The sequence below is a fragment of the Podarcis filfolensis genome (assembly GCF_964270895.1).
Source record: "Podarcis filfolensis genome assembly, chromosome: 6".
Classification (NCBI taxonomy): Eukaryota; Metazoa; Chordata; class Lepidosauria; order Squamata; family Lacertidae; genus Podarcis; species Podarcis filfolensis.
This window is the reverse complement of record NC_139609.1, coordinates 34,182,825-34,208,841: the sequence shown is the minus strand read 5'-3', so window position 1 is coordinate 34,208,841 and position 26,017 is coordinate 34,182,825. Positions and strand designations below refer to the sequence as shown.

Sequence of the window (26,017 nt, the reverse complement as noted above, 5' to 3'; positions counted from 1 at the left end):
AATTCCCCCACTGTTGTTGCTACTGGAGAGGATGCTGTAGCTTTGAACGTTGTCCGATGCTACAATTGTGGACAGGCTGGGCATCTTCAGCGGAACTGCAAGAAGCCACGCCAGCCAGAAGGAGCGAAGGGCCGCTCAGCAAAGCCTGAGGCAGCAGGCAAAGGTCATACCACGTCTTCGGTGAAACCTGCAAAGGCCCTGATGGCGAAAGGAACCACGCCAGATGTTGGACACTCGTTTGTGATCGATACGGGCTGTAATTTTCATATGTCCCCACACAAGGCGCTCTTTTCAACGTTTAAGAAGCAAAGCTTCGCTGTGGAACAAGCCAACGGTCAGAAGCTGGAGGCGACCGGGATTGGAACTGTGTATCTGAAGAGTCTGAACTTGACTATACACAATGTTTACTTGGTTCCTGAATTGAAGTTCAATCTGCTGAGTGTTTCGCAGATTGCAAAGAAAGGACTGAAACTGTCCTATGATGCTGAGAGCTGCAAGATCTTCAAAGATGGAGAGTTGTATCTTTCTGCCAGAGAGAAAGGTGGACTGTATTTGTTGGACTTTAAGCAAAGTGATTACATGGAATGTAATTCTGAGTCTAACTTGATTTCTCTTGCAGGTGTGACCAAAACGAGCGCCAAGAAGGTGGCCAGGGTCGACAGAGCGTTTCAGCGGGTGTATGCTGATGTGATTGGTCCTCTAGAACCATCTAGAGGCAATGCAAGATTTTATCTTGTGTGTGTGGATCATTTCTCTAACTTTGTCTGGGTTTATGTGTTACAGAGGCCACAGGAAGCCTTGGAAAGGTTTCAGGAGTTTTGTGACAAGGTTAAAAAGATGCATGATGCTAACATTGATTGTCTTTTGACAGATGAGAAGCAGATTTTTCTTTTACAGGATTTCCAGAGGTTCCTGAAGGAAAAAGGGATAAGACACAAGGTTGCTGTTTCAGCGGAAGCATGGAACAGGGGTGTCTGTGTACGGGTGAACAAAGAATTGCAAAAGGGGATGAATGCGCAATTGCTTAGTTCACATCTGCCACATGAGTTTTGGGCGGAGTCACTCATGTTGTTTTGTCATGCGTGGGTGAGAAAGGTTTCAAGAGAGTTGGGAAGTTCTCCTTTTGAGAAACTGTTCCAGAGAAAACCTTCTGTTGCCCATTTCAAGGTTTTTGGGTCTCATGTGAGGACAGAAGCTCCAGGTGGAGTAAAGAATGCCAGAGGCATTTTTGTGGGATATGAAAAGGGTCTCTACAGAGTAATTTTGTCTGAATCTGGTCAGGTGATTCTCACAAAATTTCTAGAGAATGCTCCCAAACAGGAGAGAGTGATTGTACACACATTTCCCACAGAGGACGATTCAGATGATGATGATGATTTCACAGAGTACAGTGGTACTGAGAGTGACAGTGATAGCTCAGACAGCTCTGTTGTCACAGTCATTGAGAGGAAATCTCACACAATGGATAGACCTTCACAGGTGAAGGATGAGCCACTGTTTGCTATTGGAACTGGTTCACCTAAGAGTCCTGAGACTGAACCAGTGAGCAGAGAGGATCAGCACCTCATACACAGGTCTGAGAGAGTCACAAAGGGTGAACCACCCAAAAGGTACTCAGAAGAGTTTGCTAACTTAGCTGTTGCATGTGTTGCTGTTGTACACAACCGAGGACAGGTTGGAGCTGTGTCTAAGTCAGAGACAAAGACACGACAGAGAGTTGCTAGCCAAGGTAATGCAGATGCACTCATTCCTTGGAAGCCAGACAACCAGAGAGGTACACTGGGGAAACCAGTGGCGGGTAGTTCCAAGGGTGGAACTGAAACAACAGGGGAGTGTTATGTGTATAACAACTGTTTGTTTTCTTCTCTGGATCACGCTTTGCTTGCCGCAACACGCATTGATTCTTTTGGGGGAGGTTGTTACGAAAAAGGAGCAATGCTGCTGAGTGCTCCAGATGGCTGGAAAGCCAAACAGGATGTTGATGTTATGGGACTGTACCGTGGGAACAAGGGACAGTCTATTATGTGCACTGAGCACCGGATGTTAGCTCAGAGTGTCACATGACCCTGTACTGGAAGTACATGGGTGGAGTTATTCTCTCTCACCTTGGAAGAATGGCAGATGAAAGTGATAGACTATATGGAATTGGCAGAAATGACTGGCAGAATCCGAGACCAGGGAGAAGAGTTGGTGGAAGAAGATTGGAAGAAATTTAAAGACTATTTGCAGAAACATTGTAAAATTAATGAATGTTAAATGATGTAGGATTGAAATGAGATGGCTTTAGCAACAAAGTTAAAAGAATATGTAAAAAAGGATTGATACTTAGATGGAAATATAAAGTAATAATATGTTAAGATATATAATTAAGATACAAACGAAGTGGGTAAGGATTTGCTGAATTAACTATGTGAATTGGAATACAAAAAAGGGAGGTGTGAGGAGGTCAGGAAACAAGTAATTGAAATATAAGATGTGAAAAGATTGATTTGTTTTTAATTCTGTTTTTTTTATTTTTTTCATGTATTTTGTATTTTTCTTGGCATTTTTGTATTTTTTTTTCTCTTTTTCTTTTTTTTATTCTGTAATTTTCTATTGTCTGTAAAATTTTAATAAATATCTTTAAAAAAATAAAAATAAAACAAGCATGCTGCCTGTTGTAACACCTAGCACTAAAACGTATTGCACAATTCAAGGCAAAGATCATTAATTCAAAAATAAGTCCATGTTAATCCATCAAGGAATGTACTCAGCAGAAACTCACATGTGACTTGTGTATTAAGTCTTCCTTGGTTATTTCACCAACAGACTCCAAATGCGAACAATCATTGCTTAGCGCTGACATTTTAATAGTGGTCTCTTCCAAATTCAGGTTGTATCTACATCTTGAGAGGGAAACATAGTGATTGTACTGTGAGACATCTGTGCAACTGATAGCATGCAAAAAGGCTTTAATAAAGGCGAAACCACATCATTACAACTTATGCTAACATTAAAAAATGAATGTGAAATAACAAAACAAAATACAGTGGTACCTTGGTTTACGAACTTAATACGTTCCGGAAGTCTGTTCTAAAACCGAAACCATTCTTAAACCGAAGCACGCTTCCTCTAATGAGGCCTCCCGCCGCTGGTGCCCTTCCACCATTCGGATTCCGTTCTTAGATCGAGGTAAATTTCTCAAACCAGGACACTTTCTGGTTTTGCGGAGTTTGTAAACCAAATCGTTCTTAAACCGGACTGTTCTTAAACTGAGGTACCACTGTATTGAGGGAAGTGGTACTGGTGGTATCCAGATTACAGATAAGAACATAAGAAAAGCCTGCTGAGTCAGGCCATTGGCTCATCTAGTCCAGCATCCTGCTCTCACAGTGGCCAACAAGATGCTTATGGGAAGTCTGAAAGCAAGACCTGAGTGTAGGTCCTATTCTAATTTACACTAAAACCAAAAGGTGGTATCCAAGTCGTGCTCCTCCAATGAAAGGAGGCATCCAACAGTGGAATGGGGTGGGAGGCAATTTTTGGTAATTCATTTTATCCCAAACAGCCTTTGGTGTGACTGTTACAATCTAATCCAGAAACTCTCCTAACCCTCTGGAGCAGATTGGGGGGATGGAAAAGGCAGAATCACTCAAAATTGCCTCTGCTGACAGATATATTCTGACAGTAGAGGGAGACCAACTGGATACAACCCAGTTCAATCCCTGCTTCCCTAAATAGACCAAAGGATTATTTCATAACTTCCTGCTATACACCATGGCATCTAATATAATTCTGAATAACATGTTTAATGATGCAAAGGCTGATATTAAAAATTCATTTGAAACAGGATGTCACATTGTGAGGGGTATCGTAAAAGGTGCTGAGTTAACCAGTGTATATTTAATAGATTTAAACATCCAAATGCCAAATAATCACAGAAGCTAGTTTTCAAATCATTTGAGAAAACAGCAAATATTTGTTATTTCTTTAACAAAGGAAAAAATGGCGAAGGAGATTGCAACCCAATCTAAATAATTTAGTGAGCAGAAAGATCAGGTATCAAAAGGAAATTTGACAACTTGCATCCTGAGAACCATAAGAGCTTTGCCCCCTCAAATTATTTGCTACTTACTAGAAATAAACTTTATTTAGACTGCTGTATGACAACCAATAATGTTACGTGAAGCCTCCCAACAATTGTAATTTATTATTTTCATCATATAAACAGGATCTACCCAGGATATAAAACAGAAAATGTAGAGCATAAATTATTGTAGTTATGGTCGTGATACATAATTTCTCTCTTCCAAGCTTACAATGATAAAGATCTATAATTTTTTTGTATGTTTACAATGGGTTGCAAACATATACCCTTGACACAGAAACTATTATCAATAATGGTCTCTTTTACTTCATAATATTGTTGTTTGTGGATTATTCTTAACATTCTATGAGGTGTCTTTGTCTCTTGGCAATTTCACAAACTCAGAGATATTCAACTCCTAATTACTATTAAAATGCTAACCGTGTGTTATGTTTAACACCCAATAACCCAACTGTTGTTCTCTTGACATTTTTGGACTAACAGAATATATCATTTCATCTTTTCCAAATATATGTCCTCTTAATGAGAGAGAGAGAGCGCGCGCACATATGCATTCAGTTTTTTGTGTATCATTTTCAGATTTTAAAAAGATATATCCATTGTATTCAGCAGAAAATCCAATGCACAGTATGTTCAGAGGTGTTCATAAGGGATGATTTCATTATCTCATATTAATATTCCTTTTGTTTTACAAAACTGCAGTTAAAAACTCAGAAGAAAAACTAGGAAGGATCAACTATAATTTATTTCCTTCTTGAGGACATTTATCCAAGCTGATTTCTTCCTACTCTCTTTCTCCAAAAAGAGCTCACTCATATAAAATAAACAGAGTTTGCATTAAATTCTACAAATGCCACAATAACAACAATATTTATTCCAAGTGCTTATGTATATAACATTAAGAGGAAACAGAAGTTTCTTAAATACAATCTGTTTCATGCTGTCTGAGTCCTCCCTTTGCATCCTTTAAGAATATTAAAAGAAAGAATTGGCTGTCCCGCAGCATATTCTGCAGATTGATCTTTTTGCAGCAGAACTGCTGTCCCTGCACTACTGCAAACTGCAGTGGAGTTTGTCAACCATGCTTTCTCTCTATGATGCTCTGCAGCACAGAATAGATGTCCCAATTATTTAAATGCAGCATCTGAACTATAAGGTCAGGTACAGTATGATATATGAGAAAAAGTATCACTCCTTTCTCTTTTCCTCTCCTCTCCTCCCCACCCCAACACAAACACACATTTTCTTAATGGCCCTTAAATAGTAATGTCACATTTTTCCTAATTTGCCCCTTCTTCCATATTACAATGTTCCCTAGGGCATAGCAGCACATATTATGTCAAGACTGCCTAGCTTTATAAAAAGAGAACGGAAGCCTACATTTTGCTTTTGTTTTTAAGTTTTGCTCCAACAATGTATCTATTTTAAGGCACACCAGCACTTTTGAGCTTCACAAATTGAACATCACATAGCAACATGATAACCCTTAAAAAGAAAGCTACTTATATCTGGATCTAACACACAGGCATAGCTTTTACTCACTTTCCAAGGTGGGAGAAATACCTGGGTGCTGGTTAGTTTGGAAGTCACTTTCTGTGACCTGGAAGCCCCTTTCTCCCTTACTACAGCTATACAGGGTTAGAGGGGTCATTCATAGAATTGTAGAGTTGGAAGGGACCCCAAGGGTCATCTAGTACAACCCTCTGCAATACAGGAATCTCAACTTGAGCATCCATGACAGATGCCCATCCAAGCTCTGCTTAAAACCTCCAAGGAAGGACAGTCCACCATCTCTTGTGGGAGTCTGTTCCACTGTCAAACAGGCTCGTGCTGTCGGAAAGTTCTTCCTGATGTTTAGTCAAAATCTCCTTTCTTGTAACTTGAAGCCATTAGTTCAAGCCCTACCCTCAGGAGCAGGAGAAAACAAACTTTTTCCATCTTCCGTGTGCTGGCCTTTTAGATATTTGAAGATGGCTATCAGACGTCCTCTGGCTAACATACCAAATTCCCTCCACTGTTCCTCATAAGGCTTTACTTCCACAGCCTCAATCACCTTGGCCACCCTCCTCTGCACACATTCCAGCTTGTCAACATCCTTCTTAAATTGTGGTGCCCAGAACGGGACACAATATTCCTGACCGAGGGAGAACAGAGAGGGACTATGACTTCCCTGGATCAAGACACTATGCTTCTGTTGATACAGCCTAGGATAGCATTGGCATTTTGTTCTCGAAAGGACCCCTCTGTACATGCTCATGCGCCATTTCTTCATTTTCACTTCCTTAAGATCCAAGACTTATTTCAGACTCAAACCTCCTGGCACAGGAAAAAAATAATCCAGGACCAATCCTTGGCTTACAGCTAAGGAGTGTGCAGGTGTGTGATGTTAATAAAAAAATCGAGGCTACAGAAAGAAAGAAAGAGAGAGAGAGAGAGAGAGAGAGAGAGAGAGAGAGAGAGAGAGGGATGGGGAATCAACATATCTCGAAAATGGGACTTCAGTTCTCCACCACCTCCAACAGGGGTGGAAGCATCGATAAACCGACGGAGAGGCCCCAGTCCTCAAGACTGCAACCCTATACGCTTTTACCTCAGGTGAAATAAACCCCACTCAACCGAATGGGGTTTACTTCTTCAGGAAGGTTAAAAGACCTGATTCTTCCGCGAAAGCAGCCCCTGCGGATGGATACCTTCCAGGCCAACTTGCGAGGCCGCTTTCCTCGCATCCCAACGCCAATTCCCGCCCTCCGGCTTCATTATAACGGCCGCTGCGCCCTCGCCCTTTTCTCCTCACCTGCCTCCCACACGGCCAACCTCGCCAAGAGATGGAGGTCCAAGAGAGGCAGGCGGCTCCGCCGCCTTCCGCTTCTTTCCGCCTCTCTCTCTCTCTCTCTCTCTCACTGGGCCGCAGCCTTCCGCACCGCTCCAAGCCGGGCTGTCACTCGCAATGGGCCCCGTACCAAGATGGCAGCGCTCGCTTTCACTGGTGTGGAGAGATGGCTGAGAGGAGGAGAAAAAGGAGGAGCGATGTTGCCCTAAACAAAGAGGGCGGCGGTCGACTCACCTTCTTTTGCGCGTGCGCGCCTTCAAGAGCGCGCTGTTCGTTAAAGGTGGGTGGGGAAATAGGGACCATAGAGATAAGAAGGGAGGGGAAAGGGATGAGTGGGTTTTTGCGGTGGGGAGTGGACGTTCCGAACTGCTTTGTCCTTTTGAATGTTGTGGAGAAAATTCGAACAGGGCTTGACGCCTGAGGTGTGGCGAAAACACGTGGTTCTGTTTAGGCAAAGATTTGTGGGGAAGGTGCGTCCTGGTTTCTTCGTGTTGTTTTTCTTCCCTTTGACCTCGGAAAGAGGTTGCTGCCCGTTTTCCTTCTCGGCAAACTAATGGGCCATAGACGTAAAAAAATTCTAATATTAATTCTCTTCCCACACCGCACACACAAAATTGTTATAGGTGTGTGGGTGCTAAATGCCTGAGCTTAGTGATTGTTATAATTTTATTAAGTTTAGAGGTGCTAGAACCGGGAAATAGCGTGACTTATGTGTGTTTAAGATAATTCATGTGTGCATTTGACCTGTGTGCTAGACACTTCTAATCATTTAATGAGCATTTATGCTGGGCAAATTTCCTAAGTTGTTTATTAGATACTTCTTAATCCTAGGAAATCAACAGGAGTTGAAAGGTAATGGAGTCATCCTAAATTCCTTTGCAGTGATGGCCTGGGGATAAATGAGCCATTAGCACTTTGGCCAGTTTTAAAAAAGGCAGAGGCAAGGAAAGCTTAAGAGGAATAGTGTGATGCAAGCAGACAGAAGCGAGTTATGGGTCAGAGAGCACAGCTTCTTGCTCTTGGGCTGCATGGATGCAGTCCAGAGAGGAACAGAAACCTCTTGGGGAGGAATGCTGTGGACTCCTCCATGTAGAATTTAGGTTGCATATATAAACAATATAAAGACACCACTGTGTCCTCTGTGCCTCATTGTTCCAAAGGACCCTGGTTTGCACGCTTGGTACCCATGGAATCTCGCATCGCTCAGAGATTGAGGTGGCGTATAACAACATTTAAAAGTGCACAGCAGCTGCATGCATGTCGATGGTTGGAGAGTGTGAGGCTCTAGCCCATTTGGGCTGGGGTAAAGTCATAAGGTAGTAATTCCAAATTGATTTTCCCTTGAGATATGTATCACATTGAACTGCGTTGGGCTTACCTCTGAGGAGACACATATAGGATTTAAATGAATTGCCCTTTTTCTGTAAGCAGGATTTTTATTTTTTGCTAGAAATTAAAACCAGCCTTAGGTACTGGTTCATTTCCACAGCTTTATAAATCCCGAAGAGTGACAAAAATGCCAACTGCTTCTAGGAGATAATGGAGAAATCTAGAAATTTATAATTGCAGTATTTTGACAGCAGCAAGTCTCTTGCCACCCAGTAAACTTTCATGTGTAAAAATAATAATAGAATTGTTTTTAAACTGTTGCAGCTTGGGAGTGTGGCTTATGACAGGCCTGCCATGTGGTCCAGTCTTATTAATACTGCGGGTTGGAAAGAACACTTGTAACCTCCGTATCGTCATCTCCAATTTCAGATGGGGTGGATCGGAGGTTAATAGATTCTCACAGTAACACTTTTATAAAGGTGCTCATAATGGTCACCTACCAGATGCATTTCGTTAATGGAAAGTTGTTAAATCGGTCCTTTAAAAGCTAGAAATTCTATATCCCTGCCTTACCTGCAGTCGGCTATGTCGCTCACACAGGCCTTATGTATACCGGAGCTTAAACCTTGCAGCGTTCAATGGGTTTATGCCCCAACTAAAGTTGCATGAGATCATAGCCTTAGAGTGATGGCAGCACGCCCTGTTTGCAAATGAATGGAAGCAGAATGCGCCAGCAGCTTCCGCAAAGCACGCGGCGAAAATAAACCTGCTAAGATTCTCCCCTCCCTGCCTTACTCAACTCAATTGGCTCTTAGCACCCTAATGTAGAGGGAAACCTTCCCCGCCCCCCAAAAAAATTGATCCGGAAGCAAGAGGAGGCACATATTACTCTACAATTTCCTCTCTATGATTTCTCTCAAACCCCACCCCCGCCCCACTTTTGGGCAGCAGGAATCGCGGCTGGTGCAAAGGAGGAACCGGGTCGCTTCGTGCTTGGTGTCTGCGGTGCAGCCCCGAGAAGCCGCCAGGTCTGGTTTCGGTTCCTTTTTTCGTTATTGTTCCATGGAGGCGGTTTGTTTGGTCCTCCAGGGTGAGAAGAGCTGCTTCCAACCCCATCCAAGCAGGTGGGGAGGCCGTGACCCTCTTGGCCGAGCCCCACCCTTGCTGGTGCTCAAGGAAAAACCTGGGCCAAAAATACGGGTTGGTCTTGTGATCTTGTAGCAAAGAGCTTATATATAATATACAGTAGTAATGAATCAGGGTGCAATAAGAGGCAGCCATGGGGTGGTATGGTATTGTGGGGTTAAGGGATACCCAAATAGGCCTGGGAATGTTTTGGATAACATGACAGAGTAGGACATTATAACAGGATAGCTCAGTCGCAGGATCCTTTCGAAGCCATTCTGTGAGTTAACTGCAATATATTACTCTCCTGTTCTCTATAAACATTGTCATGTCATCTGCTTTCCCCCTGCCCTTGCTGTTATGCAAGCTGGATGTGGAAAAAATATTCAATTGGGTTTTAAATACTTATTGTAATGTTAAGAACTATGTCCCTTCCCCCTCTTAATGGCGATACATGTTAAAATAACAATAATTAGAAATCCAAAGTAACAGACTGAAATATGTCTTGGCTCACTACCATAAATAGCACAGCCCCCCTCCCGTCAGATAAGAGTTATGGGAAATTCCACTGTCATCCATTCAAAGAATATTATTATTATTATGTGGTTGGATGTTACCTTCCACTTTAAAACATTTCCCCACTTTTGTTTTTCTGCCTAGAAACATTTACTGTTATTCATCTTTGTATTTTGTGTGTGCATGTGGAAGCTTGTTAAAAACCTTTGTGTGGAGATAAGCTACTTTGCAGGCTTTTCAAAATCTTTTGCACAGTTTTCTTTTTTTAAGTGCTCCAAATATCTCAATTAACTCACAGGTCAGCCAAATGGCAGTTATAAATCTTAGGAGTAATCTTTCTGTTTTTCTGTGTTGTGCTCTGTATGCTTTCAAAGATAAAAAACAAACAAACAATAACACGCTGGAAAACTCCATAGCTTTCTCAGTACTCAGAGCTGTTCATTAGCACTGAAATCTTATTCACATCTGCCCGAGGTAAGTCTTATTGAGTTTTTAATAGACTTTACTTTTAGATAAGTGTGTATAGAATTGCAGTATTGGGCTGCAAACCTTGTCTCACTTACTTAGGAGTAAGGCCCACTGACTTTGATGGGGCTAACTTTTGAGTAGACACAGTTAGGATATTGCTGTTACTATTTACAGGAAAATGAAAGGGTGTGTACCTTTTACTTTCTCCACGACATTCACTGTATTTGCTTTTTGTACCATTGGAACTCTGGATGGAAGGAAGGAAGTTTGAAGCCACTGAGTTAACTTCACAAAGCGTGAGGTGTATAGTCCAATATCTGTCTCTCATTGGCAGCCTATATCCAGCATCGTCTGCAAGTAATATGGTTTTGACTTAGTGTCACTCAATGATGCTGTGGGAAAGAAGGAGCCATGTCAGAAGACGCTGCTAGTGAGACACGTTTATCTTTGAAGACAGCAGCTTTAAGAGTATTTGATCTTCCTCTTTCCTGGTATTCTTCCCTAACCCAGGTAACCCTTGCATTTCTTTATTTTAGCTTGTAGTGCTTTTTGAAGCTAACATCTAACAGTGTTTTATATAATGTGCTTTTATGTAATACGTATTTGGTTAAGACGGTTTATATAAAATTATTGTTGAACGTAGCATTAAAAAAAATATATTGCTGTGGATTCCAGTAGATTTCATTCTGTTACATGTACTGGACTGCAGAGGCTGCAGTGAAGCCTTTGCAGTGCCATACATCTCAATTGTAGAGTGATTACAACCAGTACTGCCTATCTTGTTTTTTCTGTTTTGCGTCAAAGTGCATTATTTGATGTATTGTCTAGCCAGTTTCTAATTATTTTCTGCCTTTCAGTGTAAAGTTTTTTATTGAGCTCACTGATATGAATAAACAAAAAACCCTTAAGAGTAATATGGGTAGTATACAGCTAAGTCATATACAGAGCAGACCTGTTGAAATCACAGGAGAGAAGTTAGCATCAACTAATTTTAATTGCTTTATTTCAGCAGGTCTCTTGTAGTACAGTTTAGTCAGATACCACCCTTTGTTGGCAGTTTTAATAATTATAAAATAGGGACTACCTCTTAAGAATATCTTGCAAATAACCACACCCTATGTGTATGTTTTCTTGCTAATGCAAGTCACAGAAGGCTTCAGACAGTATTTTGTTTTTTAAGATTTCTACAAATTTAATCATGTTGCTGTCAGTTTTGTCCCAATTTACGAGATGAGCATTTACAGAGTGTTGATACTTCCAATATTTAGCATGATCTGCAGAATCAGGAAGACAGAAATAATCTAGAGCAGGCTTTTACTGTGGGTGGTGGTGGATAGGACATACAACATCTGTTTCTAAAGCAGGGTAGGGTGGAACCCCGACTGCCAGAAACGCTGCTGCACTATAAGAGGAGGTGGAGTGGTGAAAAGCAACAGAACAGAAATAGACAGTGTTGGACTGAGTTTTGTTACCTTGATGTCAATGTGCTCCACTCTAGAAGAGGAAAGACTGCTGTATCATTTGTCTCAATGACAAAAAAACCTCTACTAGTTCCATCAACTAGGAAAAAACCTGAATGTATAATGTATCTCTATACAATATGAACAGAGAGCCTGAAAGTTTGTATATAAACACATATTAGGAGTGTGATCCAGAGGGTCATTTTGTGCAGATAGAACTTATATATAATGCAAGCATAGTGACATTTGTCCAGTAACAGGCAAACCACATGTAGCCACAGAATGCTTTGTGAGAATGTCTGTGTTGCACACAGGAAAACTACTGAAAGGGTTGGAAATTCACTGTCTTGAGCAGCACACTTTGCTTGTGTTGAGGTTCTGCACAAGTACAGCAGATTGCTTGCTGCTGAACTAATAGAAACCATGCCCAGTCCTCTGGTGACCACAACCCTGGTACCCGTTTTCCCTGAGCACCTGTTGGTTGGGAGAAGGCGCCACAACTACTCCTGTATCCTTAGATCAATTGAGGAAGACAAAAAAATCAGTGGAGAGTAGAAATCACATCAGATTCTGCTATTTTCTTTTAAATCATGAGGCATGTGTACATTCGGCAGTGGCTGTAGTGTTATGTCTGGTGCAAATAAATAATGTGATTGCCAACTCTGTGCTAATACATTTGTTCATAAAGTTCATCACAGTGTACTGAGTCTTAGTTGTTTCCAGGCTACATATTATGCCAGGTGCATCTACAAGTGGAAACCTTTAGAAATGTCTCTAAATGGTTACATAGCAAAACACAGAATATGATTAATTATAGAGTAGGACTAATGCAGTTAAACAAATGCTGTAATGAGCATGCCTTGTTCTAAAAGTAGCTAATGTTGGGCACATCCAGTTCTGCTTCCAGTAATTATCAGCTTACCGCTCAAATTCCTGAAAAGAATCAGTGTTTGGGAGCAAAAGAAGAAATTCACCTAGTTTTCTCTAGGCCTTTGGATTTGCCAGTGGGAATCCAAAGGTCTGTGGTCAAAATGTAGAAATACAGCATCCAACATAACTGTCAAAATAAATGCAAACACACACTTTCTCAAAGTTAACATAAAAGTATAGAATTTTAGCCTATTGTGTGTTGTTGTTGTTATATTTTACAGAAATTATTTAAGATTTATACACAATAAATTGCACAGAGTTTCTTTGATTGGTGTAGTGTTCAGATTTCAAATGTTAACTTAAACCTATTGCATCAAAACTGAATTATTTTTTTCTCCTTCTGTAGAACATATGATATAACTTACTTTTTAAAATATGTGTTTTAAGGTTAAGGTTTCCCCAGGTCTCAAGAAGTTATTTGTAATAACAGCAGTGGGTGCAGTGTCTGTGCTTTTTCTTGCCCATCACTTCAAAAGAAAGCGTGGGAAGAAAACCAGGAATGTATCTCCATGGGAGCCAGGCCACGTCGTGTTAGACTATATAAAAACACCTGCATCAGAGAAAGGTAGGTGACACGATGTCTAAGGAAAGCCAAGATTATGTACACACCTGGAAGGAAGCCTCACTGAACACACTGGGGCTTACTTCTGAGCACGCCTATGTAGACTTGCAGTGGCCAGCTTTAGAAGTACATGGAAATAAGTTGGAAAAATTGGGGCTTATTGCCAAGCAAGCATTTTGGGACTGGGGTAGAGGTTTTTCGTTTTTTAAGTTCCTCAGCTTGGTTTCCCATTGAAACATGTACTATATGCATGCAACAGTGTGTGTGCACCACAACTCTTTCCTTAACAAATCCCTAAACTGCCTCTTTATCGCTTAGAGATAATTCTTTTAAACCACAATAAACAGTTGGGAGGCTTAGCATAGCCCTGATTGGTCTGCAAGGAGATGGACACGTGTAGCACCTTTTCCCCCAGCAGCAGGTCCAGCATAAACCTGCCTGCAGCCTTCCTTTTTGTTTTCCCATCCTCAAGCCTTGCTGACTACAAAGTGCACGTGCTTATGAGAGATGAGATGAGAGCTTAGTGATTCACAGCTTATACAATCATTGTACAGCATTAATAGCATTCTAGAATGTTACATTACTTTCAAAATGATAATTTTAAGAGTTACTGGAAAAGAAAGAGTTATCCCATCTTAAAAAGTTATTGCTCGAATACAACAAAATTGGTTAGTTGTTGTTCAGTGAAAACCCTTTGCGGTCATGCAAGTGACACTTGCTTCAATGGGGGTTACTCCCAGGTAAGTCTGCATAGGTCTGTTGCTTTGATTGTATTATCTTCCTCTTCAGGTTCCAGTTGTTCCAGCAGCAGACAAAATCTAACACTTTCATTGAGTTCAGCCAAAGAAAAAGGTTCTCAATCCTATATCAATGCAAATGGAGGCCTCTTCAGTAAATATTCAGGTTCAGTGCAGAGTTTGGCCTCGGTAAGCATATCTTATTATTTTCATGTAGTTTGCTGATAAGCTGTTGAATAGTGATTCCCCCCATTGACTTGTATAGGGGCAGGAAAGAGGCACTCTTCCTGGATCAGTGCTCCTCTAGAATGTGTGCCATTTTTATGCTGGCTCTCACCTTGCTTTTCCTCCTGTACAAAATGAACCGTAAAGGCACCTAGCCTGAAAACCCTTGGGCTTATTTGTCTAGCTCACTTCTTACCTAGGGGCACCTCTATGCTATTGTCATACAAATTGCCCACAAAACTATGGGGACATCTAGTGGATTTTTTAAAAAAATGATTCCCAAACTGAAAGACTGCCCTTCTAGAAAGCCATGTGAGCTAAGCATCCCAAATCTGACACCTGTCCATCTTCTTTAAATTAGGTCCAAAGTGCCGCATCCTGTCCTAGCTGTGCTTGTGTCAATTCTAGTTCCTGGGACAAAGCAGATGAAGATGATATAAAGCTGGTCAATGTTCCAGTAACTACTCCAGAAAACTTATACTTGATGGGTAAGTGAGCAGATTCCTTAGATGCAGCATTTCTTGCTGCTATTTTCAAAAGTTTCTAAGTTCAGGATTGTTTGCTATTACAAAAATAGTGTTACTTTCTTTCAAGGGCATGATGATACTTTTATTTAACAACTGTTAAAGATATTTGTTGCCTTAAGTCCTCTATAGGCCATATAACATATCTGTCTGTTTTGCGGCAGAGTGGCTGGGGCAACCCAGCCACATGGGCAGGGAGTAATAATAATAATAATAATAATAATAATGCATCAACACAAAGCCTGCCACATGCAGGGATCCGGAACAGAAAGAGCATGTGGTGTGTAGTCTCTGTAGACGACAAACGTTTTAGAAACTAATAGAAACATGAAACCTTCCTCATCTACAGTGTTGCTACATGTATTCACAATATGTTTGCTTATTGAATATTAAAAGAATGTGTGGCTTCGCTTGGAACAATTGAGTTGGAAGGACTCAAAAGCTGTCTAATCCATGGGGGCCGAATCCAGCCCAGCTGCCTTCTAAATCCGGCCCGTAGATGGTCCGGGAATCAGTGTGTTTTTACATGAGTAGAATGTGTCCTTTTATTTAAAATGCATCTCTGGGTTATTTGTGGGGCATAGGAATTCATTCATTTCCCCCCCTTCAAAATATAGTCTGGCGCCCCCACAAGGTCTGAGGGACAGTGGAACGGCCCCCTGCTGAAAAAGTTTGCTGACCTCTGGTCTAATCCATTCCCCTCTCACAATGCAGCATTCCTCCTGATCAGTCAATGAAGTACATGGCTTGCTCAGCTAGAGTGCCAGTACATTGGACTGATTTATTTGGCAGGCACCTTTCTACAAAAGGTTCAAGTGTCGAGCCATTGCTACCTGGTACAAGGGAAGGCAAACTGAAAATCTGATACAGGGTTGTTGCATTAGTAAACATTTCTTTCAGGAATGGAACTATTTGAAGAAGCTCTTCGCCGATGGGAGCAGGCACTTACGTTTCGTAACAGGCAAGCGGAAGATGAAGCCAACTGTAGCGCCGTCAAACTTGGAGCAGGTGATGCTATTGCAGAAGAAAGTGTAGAAGTAAGTAAATGAGTTGCTGTTCCTTCAGATAATTTGTTTCCCCTGTTTCTGGTTAAAATTCCAAAGTATACTCCAGCTTCTAGCAAAGAAGCTAAAATTATTCAGGAGAACCTGGATAACACCAAGATTGCAGGTTTGATCCCTGTAAAGGACAGCTGCATATTCCTGCACTGCAGTTGGTTGGACTAGATGATCCTCAGGGAGCCTTCCAACTTTTATGATGCTGAAGAACTCTGTGAGCCTCTTGAATGCCTGCAATATGAGCAACTGTGTCCCCAGTGACCTATTTCTTCTTTAGTGTCTTTCTTCCTTCAAAAGTTTTCAATATATCATAGTACCATATTGGCCTGAATATAAGCTGCACCCGAATATAAGCCACACCTTTAAAATTCAAGGGGGCGGGGAAGAAAGAAAGAAAAAATACCTGAATATAAGCCGCTCCCTTAAAATTCTGCAGGCACTCACACCCGTTCCATTTTACCGTATGTCTGTTTCGGCAGCGATATCGTAAAAGCCCATTTTTGTAAGGTCACAAATTTAAGCTGCACTTTAACTTCTCACGGTCAGAATTCGGAAAAAAGTGAGGCCTATATTCAGGCCAATACAGTACTATTAAAATCAAAACTTACACAAAGCTATCTCAGAATTATCTCATTGCAAATCCTGGCTAGGATGAACTGGCATGGGCTTAATAGGATAACATTAGAAGATGATCCCTATATTCTTTTATCCCCTACTTTGGCCATTTAAGAATGCTGCACACTGAGCCTATATTGGTTGGACACTCTTCCATTGGTTAGTTAACTTTTAAAGTGTTTGCCTATTCTCTTGAATTACCAATCTGCCTTTCGCTTTGCTTCTTTAATTGGGCCTGGGATTTGGGGAGGTGTTTGCCCACTATCTCCTGTACCTAAGTGGAAGCACAAGAAAAGCAATTTACTCCTGACCCACGAAGATGGGAAGCAGCAGACTGGCAGCCACCTTGCTGAGGCAGATGACATAGCTTATAGTTCTTTCTCCATGGACTTCCTCCCCATAGCTGTCAACTTACAGATTTGAAAATAAGGGATCAGCAGCCTCAAAAATAAGGGATCAGCAGCCAAAATAAGGGATTTTCCGGGCACAGGTATGTTCAACTTCTGAGCCCTTCCAGCCCAGCCAGCAGCCAAACAAAGCCTCGTCAATAAGGGACAGCAGCAGGACGTGGCGCTGGGATAAGGGACTGTCCCGCCAAATAAGGGACACTTGACAGCTATGTTCCTCCCTGGCCAAGGTTAGAGAAAACAGGTGGGGTAGAGGCACAGATAAGAACAAAGTTTGCACAATTGGCCAACCTCACAAGGCAGTTATTTGTACAGTGATCTTTATATGTCCACAGTGATGGGAACCCTAAGCATTTTGCTGCTGAAAGGCATGAATTCTGCGCATACTTTAAATTCTCTTTTTGTACCCAGTTGCAAACATGTTTATGTGGAAGTTCCAGGGTGGGGTATCTGAAGTATATGTACATAGGAGTGCACCTTTAGTTTCTCTGAAGTGAGCTTCTTGAAGTAAGCATGCTGATTAGGAAAGTCCAACTTTCCTAATCTTAATAGGTTAGTTGCTGTTCTAGGTAATGTTTTCAGGTCCTGCTGATTTTTGCATGTGGCACAGTATAAGTATTTGATATAAATAATAACCAAAGAAGTGTTTGTTGATCCTTGCATATCTCAAAATCTCCATGAGCTGCATAAAATATTGGTGACAGAACGTATTTGCCCTCTGCAACTTATGTTTTGCAGGATATCATTAGTGCTGAATTCATTCATAAGCTTGAATCCTTGCTCCAAAGAGCTTATCGTCTTCAAGAAGAATTTGAGGCTTCTCTTGGGGCATCTGATCCTGCTTCCTTTGCCAATGATATTGGTGAGTTTGTCTTGGCTTTAAACTTGCATGTTTCTTGATGATATAGGGCTGCTAGTCTTGAAAACTTATTGGGACATGGTGAAGAGGCAGAAATAGGGGAATGAGAAATTACTTGTGATTCGCGTTGCTCCTCTTGTACAAAGGATCAGTTCCACAAAGCTGGTTTAACTGCCGGCTCATAGTAGTAGCACAAGGAGCCTGTAAAGTGATTTGTTAATCCGCACGTCTACATATTTGGACTGAATTTAGACCCAGAGCCCCTGGTGTAAAGGGTGCTCTTGCATTTGGCTAGAAAGCATTGTAATGATCAGTGAGACATGAAAGTAGAGATTTGCAGGGAGATGAGGATTCTTCTTATGTATTGTGTAAGAATACATAGCAAAGCAGAACATGGCTACTTTGCTAACTATGTATTGTAAGCTAGGTCTGATCAAGTAGGTTGCCAGCCCTTGGCCACATCAGCATGTGTGAACAGGTAAAAGTATAACATCTTTGAACTTGCTTGCAAGTCAGACTTGTACCGTGCTGGCATTTTCAACTTTAATTTTTGAAGTACTTCTGTGCAACTGACTGCAGTGGCAGGAAGAGACTTGCTGGTAGTCTGTTATAATAAATCACTCTGCCCCAAAATGAACCCTTTCTTCCACAACATTAGAAGACTGAGATTGCTTAGTGCCAGTCTGTTGTTTCTGTAAAAAGCAAGGTTGCGTGGAGTTGTTGAGAACAAATGAAACGGCATTATATTGAGTCACACAGTTGGTCCATCTAGCTCATTGCTGTCTGCACTCACTGCCAGCACCTCTGTCCCTGGTCTCAGGCAGAGGACATTCCTAGTCGTATGTGTACTAAGGACCTTCTTCATGAAAGCTGATGCTCTACCGCTATGGCATATCTCAGTTAGAAGCTTAAAAATATCAAAGTTAGTATTTGGATGCCAGGATGATCATGGATCATGCCTAGAAGCTTTGTATGTTTTCCATGATAACAGCTGTAAAGTTGAAATACAAATTGCTTCATCGTGTGATTTGCGTAGATCACACAGAAAACTTTGGAATTGGGGGACACCAAATATATTTTAAGAAGATAAAATACTGCTGCATCTCAGAATAACCGATTTACTGAAGAGTGTGCGATTATGAAAGTTGAAGTGTGTCTATGAGTGTGCAGTGAGACTGTCAGTTTGCATTTCTTAGTGCAGAAAGTATTGATCTGATGTGTAGAGATCTTTCCTATTCTGCTTAATTCACAAGGCGTATGGAAGCTTCTCTGTGTGAAAGAAGCAAGCAGAAGGTTCATGATGTTTGGGTTATACCTTCAGAGAAGCTGAGTACAGCTGGCTTAAACTGGTTCTGTGATCTCTTTCAGTCAAGGTCATATGCTGACTATAAAGTAAGGCCAGAAGGAGCCTGGGTTTCACTTTCTCTATCTTTTTTCCTTATGATGTGGTGTTCTGTACATAGTATGCTTAGTGTTGAGGTTTAGACTTGTTATAAGTTATTGTAAGTTTAAGTCTGCTGCAACTGGATTTCTTATGAACAGTGCCAATCCTGAATGTATTGGATTTGTGACCATTATGCTCATTTCCCTTCATTAGCGTTAAAGCTCTGCTGGATGAAATAGTAATTGCCTCTGGTTTATTTTTTGGGAATCCTGCAACGTGTTTTTACTCTGCTAACTATATGTTGGAATTCTACTCTGGGTCAATATTGAGTAGAATTTCATGACAGAGACACTTCTGGCTCCCAGCTCAATTATTAACTCACCAGGTGGCCTGAAGTAAGATATTTAGTCTTCAGTCCCCCTCTGCAAAATATGCGTTGTTACTGGCCTACCCACCAGGGTTATTGTAAAGATTATTGAGAAAATATATGAAGGACTTTAAAGTGCTATAATAATCACAAGCTGTTTGTTTTAAAACTACTGATAAGTATAGAAAGCCACTATGAGAAATTGATTGAAGGATGAGGCAGAAATCCGTATTATACTTTCAGAAATCCTAGTGTGTTGAAACAAATCAACACTCATTTCCTGCCCCAAATCACTTAGCAGCATCAGCAGCAGGGGGAAGCATTGTACATTAAATTCATGACCAGGTTTATTGGGAAGCTGAGCAGCCATATGTATTCTGCACCGCCAGCAGCTAACTAAGGCAAAGCACTGTCTCTGTTGCCAAGTAGATTTATTGGTCACAACTTGTTCCTGGAAAGTGTGCATTTTAAGATAATGGCAACTGTCCAGCTCTAGATTTTCATGGCATTAAAGTTGGAGGCGCATGCTGCCGCTGCTAATTTGTACAGTAGATAAGATTGCGACCCATTTTCAAAGCTATTGGCAATTCTTAAGATGGTGTAAATGAATAACTTGGCAATGGGGTAATTGATTGCATGTTTGAATTATAGATAGAAACTGTTTTCCCTCTGAAACATGACATTTGTGTTCGTTCCAATATTGATTTGTGAGTTTGAATCACGGATGCCACCAGGGGTCAGTCTTTCAATGGCTTTTAAAAATCCTGTTCAAAGCATGCTTCCTGGGAACTTGGTAGTTAATTTTAGTTTTCTGGCACATTTTTCTCCCAACACCTGCTACTCTAAGTCATAACACAGAAAGGGGCTTGAATGTCAGCTCTGAGGTTAGAAATCACACTGATATACATTGGCATATATATCTGCATAGCAGCTGTTGGATGTCAGTTTCCTTTTTAATTTTTCTTCCTTGTGGAGAGTCTGTCAGCTTCCATAGTTTTCAAAGGGTTAAATTATATGTTTCACAGTACAGTACTGCTGGTGCGTAAAGATGACGAAATTGTATAGAGAGAGCTAAATAATAACCAAAAGAGCCTTTCAGTACAGAAAGCTGAAGCAACATGCAAGGGCAAAACAGAATACTAATAATGGCATATTGCTGTTGCCCTGAGTGTCATATGAATGTTGTAACCTAAAGCAGTTGACTCTTTTGATCTGTGTTTCTAAGATTTGAAATAGAAAATCAGCCCCCGCCCAAAAAAAATAATGACTTTTAGATTCACAGTAGGCTGGATGCCACAATGTTTTGTTTTATATAAAAATATTTTTCCCCCACTTTTTTTTTTACAGCTCAGATAAACACTTTTATGTAAAAAACAATATTCAATTATCGATTCAATGTGGCAAAATGTATAAGTCTTATTAGGCTTTCAATGAAGGAAAATTGTACTTTCCAGGGCTGTCTACCCAACAAGACTTTGATCCCCTGAGAATCTCCAAATTATCACCACAGACTGTGTTTCCCTCAGTCATTGATGTTTTCTCTATACTTAATTTTGTTCCAAGTAAAAACCGAGGCTTGAGTTACCTGTCAGCCAGATACATTTCTCTCTCTGAATTCAAATCTTCATTAAAATTCTTCTTGTTGGATAAAGGACCATGCAGACCCTCGACCACACCTACCTTTGTTGCACTCCACGCTTTGTAACCATAGAATATTTAGCTGAATAGTTGAAGAAAGGGAGTCGGGAATTAGCAATAGTTTCCTGGGACTGCTTCAGTAGCTGAACTGTGCCAAAAGCAACATAACCTCAGACACAATAATGGGAGGACGGCTTGGCAGGAAGGACTAGGTAATATTATGGTTGAGCTGAGATGTAAAGTAATACAATATTTTAAGGCCTTCTGTTTTCCTCAGATTCTCGTCTGAAGGAGGAATCTGCCAAAATAAGTCTTAGAACAGGAAAGAGGGAAGAGATAGCTGAGGTGTTGATTCTGTTAGAGGAGGCACATTGACTGCTGTGCAGAGATGGTGTAGGCCAGAAAATGAGGGTTAGAGAGAGGAGAAAGTGTGTTTGTATCCAACAGCTCTCCCACCCACCCCAAACTAACCATTGAGTCTTTTTTTAAAATTAAAAACAACAACCAAGGAATAGCTGCCATATTTTCAGGACAAAGGTATGCTGGTCCTTAAAAGTGAGGCTGTTATAGATACTGCTATGTGCACTGTTGGTACCTGTCATTCTTTAACCCCAGAATCCATTTTGAAGCCCATTTCTTTGTATTTTTCTACCATGTATTCGTATGGTGGTAGTGCTGTTGTTGCAACTCACCTTAGATCAGACTTCGAGTGGTAGCTGGTCCTGGCCAACCAGTTGAAAAGTGATATAATGTGTGTGTGTATTACACATGTATTGGTTGATGAAATGAAAAAGGACCTGTTGGCTTCCTATCCTCTCTCCCTCCCTGTGATTTCTCTGTCAGAACTGGTGGTGGATCAAGTTCCATTAATTAGCTCCTCACAAATAGAAGTTCAGTGCTACTTGAAAAAGAAAGAAAAAGAAAATGCAGTTCCTGATGTCTTTAGATGTGAAAAGTCAAAAAATAAAAAAGCACAATACTAGCAGGGAGAGGCAGGTCCTTCTACAAATCCCCTCCCAGCTTAGGGCACCCCCCCACATCTAGTGCTGCTTTGCCCTCCTATGTCATGGATCCTCCAGTCAGAAGTACTTGCCTACGCTGATGGATGTGTTTGGGTGAAAGTGCCATTTATAAGTGTATTTATGTAATTAATTAATGTATGCATGTATGTATGTATGTATGTATGCACCTTTCACAATGGTAGAAAACAGAGAGACGGAGGGGTGAGTAATCTGGTGTTTTGGAGCCCAAAACAAAAGGTCTCCTCTTGCAAAAGGAAGCAAAATGGTTTTAATATGGAGATGTGGAAAAGCGCTTTTGTTTGTGCAAGGCAGCCATCCGTCTTTGAGCCCCATTCGAAAGGTAGCAGAGGGTTGGTGCACCCTCTTGTTGGATGACCAGACTTTTGCTTGATCTTCTCTGGATCCAAAGCATTTAGAACTGAATGCAGTCTGGATGTATGGGGGGGGGGAGGGGAACCTTAATCATGCTACTTGCTTCAGGAGTACCATGGTAAGAACAAGCAGAGAGGTTTGGGTATCTCTTGGATACAATTTATTATTGTGATTTTTCAAATGGGTGATAAGGACTTGGATTCCTCCTTTCCTATCTTAAGGTCTGTTCAAGAGCAAAGAGGCACTCTACCCCTTTCAGCGCCCCCAAAAATAATAACAATTGCAAATTTTTCACAAGTCCCCTGTTGTAAGGTTGGATCCAGCAGAGGCTTCTGTAAATTACTATGGAGAAGAGATAATTTTACTGATTTCTTCCTGTGCTACTGCTCTTGTGTATCTATTTGCTGAATATTTATTTTCAATGTGGGATAGCCTTTCGAGTAGCTTCCAGTGTACAAAAATAAGTTAGAATGTAAACTGACTATGTCTCTTTCTATAGCTTAACTTCAAATGACTTAGCATCGCAAGATAACTTTGCCATTCTTCAGCTGTTAATCACTGTAACATAGACCAGTTAGAACTACATTAATGCTTTGAGTTTTATTTGGATTCCTAATTCAAAGCATGTGCTCAGTTTTTCTGACGCCATATGCGTCAGTCATTGACATTAGTCACCGCTTAAAGATAGGCATGTGAGTTGGGACATGAAAATTGACACTTCCTCATCATAGAATCGCCGAGTACTAGGGGCTTAACAATAACCTATACTTCCTGTGCATGCTGACCTTTGTAGAAATTGGAAGAAGGCTACAGAAGATTAAATTCAAAACTACATGGAATTCTCATTTTTAAAAAAGCCAACTTTTCCTGTCAAATTAACTTTTTCTCTGAAAGTCACCATTTTGTCATTAGCTCAATCAAGCGATTGCTGCAAAGGCACTACAATGGATTAGGCACAACTGCTTTAGCTGCTATGGTTCATAATTACGGGGAGGGGGGGTTGGTTTGGGTCACCATATTGGTACAGGAAATAGCAAATTTTATCACTGAAAAGTTTCTCTTAATGCAGTGTCAAAATGACAACATATCGTAGATATGAATTATGTTTCAGAAATTCTGTTTTGCTGGAGATAGCAAGAAGTACAGGAGATGAAACACATTACTTCTGTTCATTGTCATGTTGAATATATAATTTTAGAGTTTATATAGTTTTGTTTTTCATTGTAAACTGCTTTATTTCAATAGGAAAGCAGAGTTTAAATGTTAACTCAAAATTTAAATCTACTTAAACTTGTACACCACAATTTTGTGTGTGTGTGTACTTATATGTGTGCTCTGTGTGTATAAATAAAACACAATAAATAAATAAATAAATAAATAAATAAATAAATAAATAAATAAATAAATAAATAGTGAACTAAAACACAATTACCTGGGTGATTGAAAAACTAACCTGCATTGAAATAACATCAAGTTATGGTCCTAGGTACTGGACTTCTTCTCCTGCCTCCCAACTATTTTTTTTTCTGCTTAAGTGTTTTAGCTTCAGATGATTTTCTATTTGGGTTTAGAAATAACATGTAACTTTCTGCTTGCGACCTGATCACCCTGTATATGGGCTCTCTTGCAGGATACATATGCTGCAATTGAGATGTTTTCCTGAAGCCAAACCAAGTTTCCTACGTGTCTCTTAAGCAGCTATACTAATTTTGCAGCTCTCCCTGGCATCTTCCCAACTTCTGTTGCTGGAACGTTAATGAACATTCCATGACATCAGAACAGTGCAGCCAGTAGTGAAGAGGGAAAGTGTGCAGGCAAGGTTAGATGAAAAGGGGGGAAGTGACAATAATATGAAAGCTGCATCTGTTTGTGCTTATCTGTTGCAAGATCCAAATTCAGTTGCAACTAGGAAGCAGTAATGTTGGGTCTTAATAAGGCTAAACTAAACAAATGAGTGCAAGAAAGCTTTTTTGTTTGTTTTAGATCTTGACTTCCTTCCTGAATGTGATGACAAGTGAAATATTTATCTAAGTGCTAATCGCACAGTAACGTTCCATTAAGTTCCAAAGTTCTGACACATTGGGAAAGAAATAGGAACGCGTTATTTTGCTGTCGCTAACCTATGACCAACTTTAAACTTACTTTCGACTCCAAGCCTAATTCGCATGCCTACTTCTTTTCTAACACAACACATATTGCTGTGTCACACTTTGTTTTGTATTTTTAGTTGTGTGTTTTAAAAAGCTGGTTGTGCTAAGGTAGGAAGGAGTGTGGGGTTCATGCATACTTTGGGGCCTCTGTATGACCCACAGTTTGCCCTCCTTATTCCATTGCCTTTCCCCATTGAAATTAGGCTTTTAAAATGGTTTCAAATAATAACAAAAGAATATAAGCCTAATTGCAGCACGGGGGTTCATTTTTGGAGAGGGAGGTATTGCTGGGGAGGGAAGGGTTGATCTTGCCCTCCCCTTGCCCTGTGTTCCCTCCCTAGTGCCAAAAGTGTCTACTTTTGCAATTGGGGGGGGACGACACATTTTATTGCCTCTAAGGGAAGCTTTCTTCAAGCCCTAATTGTTGAGACTGGCACTGAGGCAATCCTGCTGGAGACTGTAGCTGGGAAAGTGAGAGTTATTCTTCCTTCCCAATTACATTCTCCTCAGAAGATCACACAAATGCTGTGGGAGTTTGGTTTTGAAAAATCCAAATGCTGCTTTTCGGCTCTTATTGCTGGTAAGGGGAAGTGTACGAGACCATCTCCACTTTTGGTGTGTAGTCCTTGAAGGGTTGGCCAAGGGATAAGGTGGCGCTTGATCCAAAAGAGGTTTCCTACTGTTGTTGTTGTAAGGTATTGATGGATGAGTGGGAAGGGAAAGAAGGTCAAAGTTTAGAAAGCCACAAAAGGGACTGATTGCAAACCAGGGAATCTCTTCCTAAAAAATCTCTCAAAGGAAGGGTCAGAGAATGAGCAGCCCTGTAGGTTCTACTGGACTCCAACTCATCATTGGCCATGGTGGCTGATGGTAGCAGAGCCCAGAATCCCCATCCCTGTACCTCACTGAGTTGATAAAAAGACATGAGATTGCAGCAGTCCTAGTTTAAATTTTGCCTTCTTTGAGCTTTTCACCAGTACAAAAGTACCATGGCGCTGGTTTGAGACTCAATGGGTTGCTGGAGGACTTCAGTAACGCAAAATCTAAGACTTTGATTTTGTATAATTCAACCAGCAGCTACACACCGTGTGCCCCATCCCATGTTGTTCAAAAGGATCAGACTTCAGGGAGGCTTTTTCAGGGGCTTTTGTGGGGAGTGGAAGTGTGCATAAGTTTAACTCCTCTTAAGAGACAAGCTCATGTTTCTCCATAGTGTTAGCTAGTTGACATCTCAGAGTAGTGGATACTCCTATATACTAATTAATACATCAGCTACCAGCATGTGCACCTGCGTTTTTTAGAAGGATTTCCTGTTAGAATAGCCTTTGTAAATCTAGAGGAATTGGCGTGAG

General features: G+C 40.9%; 2 protein-coding genes across 12 annotated transcripts in view; one reads left to right on the top strand and one right to left on the bottom strand.

Moving 5' to 3' along the window:
• USP33 (ubiquitin specific peptidase 33) overlaps window positions 1–7,030 on the bottom strand; it is a 37,463-nt gene extending 30,433 nt beyond the window's left edge. For 6 of the 8 annotated variants that reach the window (XM_083620934.1, XM_083620935.1, XM_083620936.1 and 3 more), the window contains exons 1-2: window positions 6,882–7,024; window positions 2,765–2,885 (exon numbers count right to left, since the gene is read on the bottom strand). In XM_083620934.1, coding sequence (XP_083477060.1) covers window positions 2,765–2,845 — 81 coding nt within the window. In that variant the 5' untranslated portion in view covers window positions 2,846–2,885; window positions 6,882–7,024. Of the gene's footprint in view, window positions 1–2,764; window positions 2,886–6,881 lie in introns of all 8 variants that reach the window. The other 2 variants (XM_083620940.1, XM_083620941.1) reach the window with 1 other exon arrangement.
• Window positions 7,031–7,098: 68 nt separating this feature from the next.
• The window catches only part of MIGA1 (mitoguardin 1), a 35,194-nt gene continuing 16,275 nt past the window's right edge, over window positions 7,099–26,017 (top strand). Inside the window, exons 1-7 of one of the 4 annotated variants that reach the window (XM_083621016.1) lie at window positions 7,099–7,197; window positions 10,690–10,865; window positions 13,133–13,310; window positions 14,097–14,233; window positions 14,631–14,757; window positions 15,694–15,830; window positions 17,612–17,735. In XM_083621016.1, the coding sequence (XP_083477142.1) occupies window positions 10,767–10,865; window positions 13,133–13,310; window positions 14,097–14,233; window positions 14,631–14,757; window positions 15,694–15,830; window positions 17,612–17,735 (802 nt within the window). In that variant the 5' untranslated portion in view covers window positions 7,099–7,197; window positions 10,690–10,766. The other 3 variants (XM_083621014.1, XM_083621017.1, XM_083621015.1) reach the window with 3 other exon arrangements.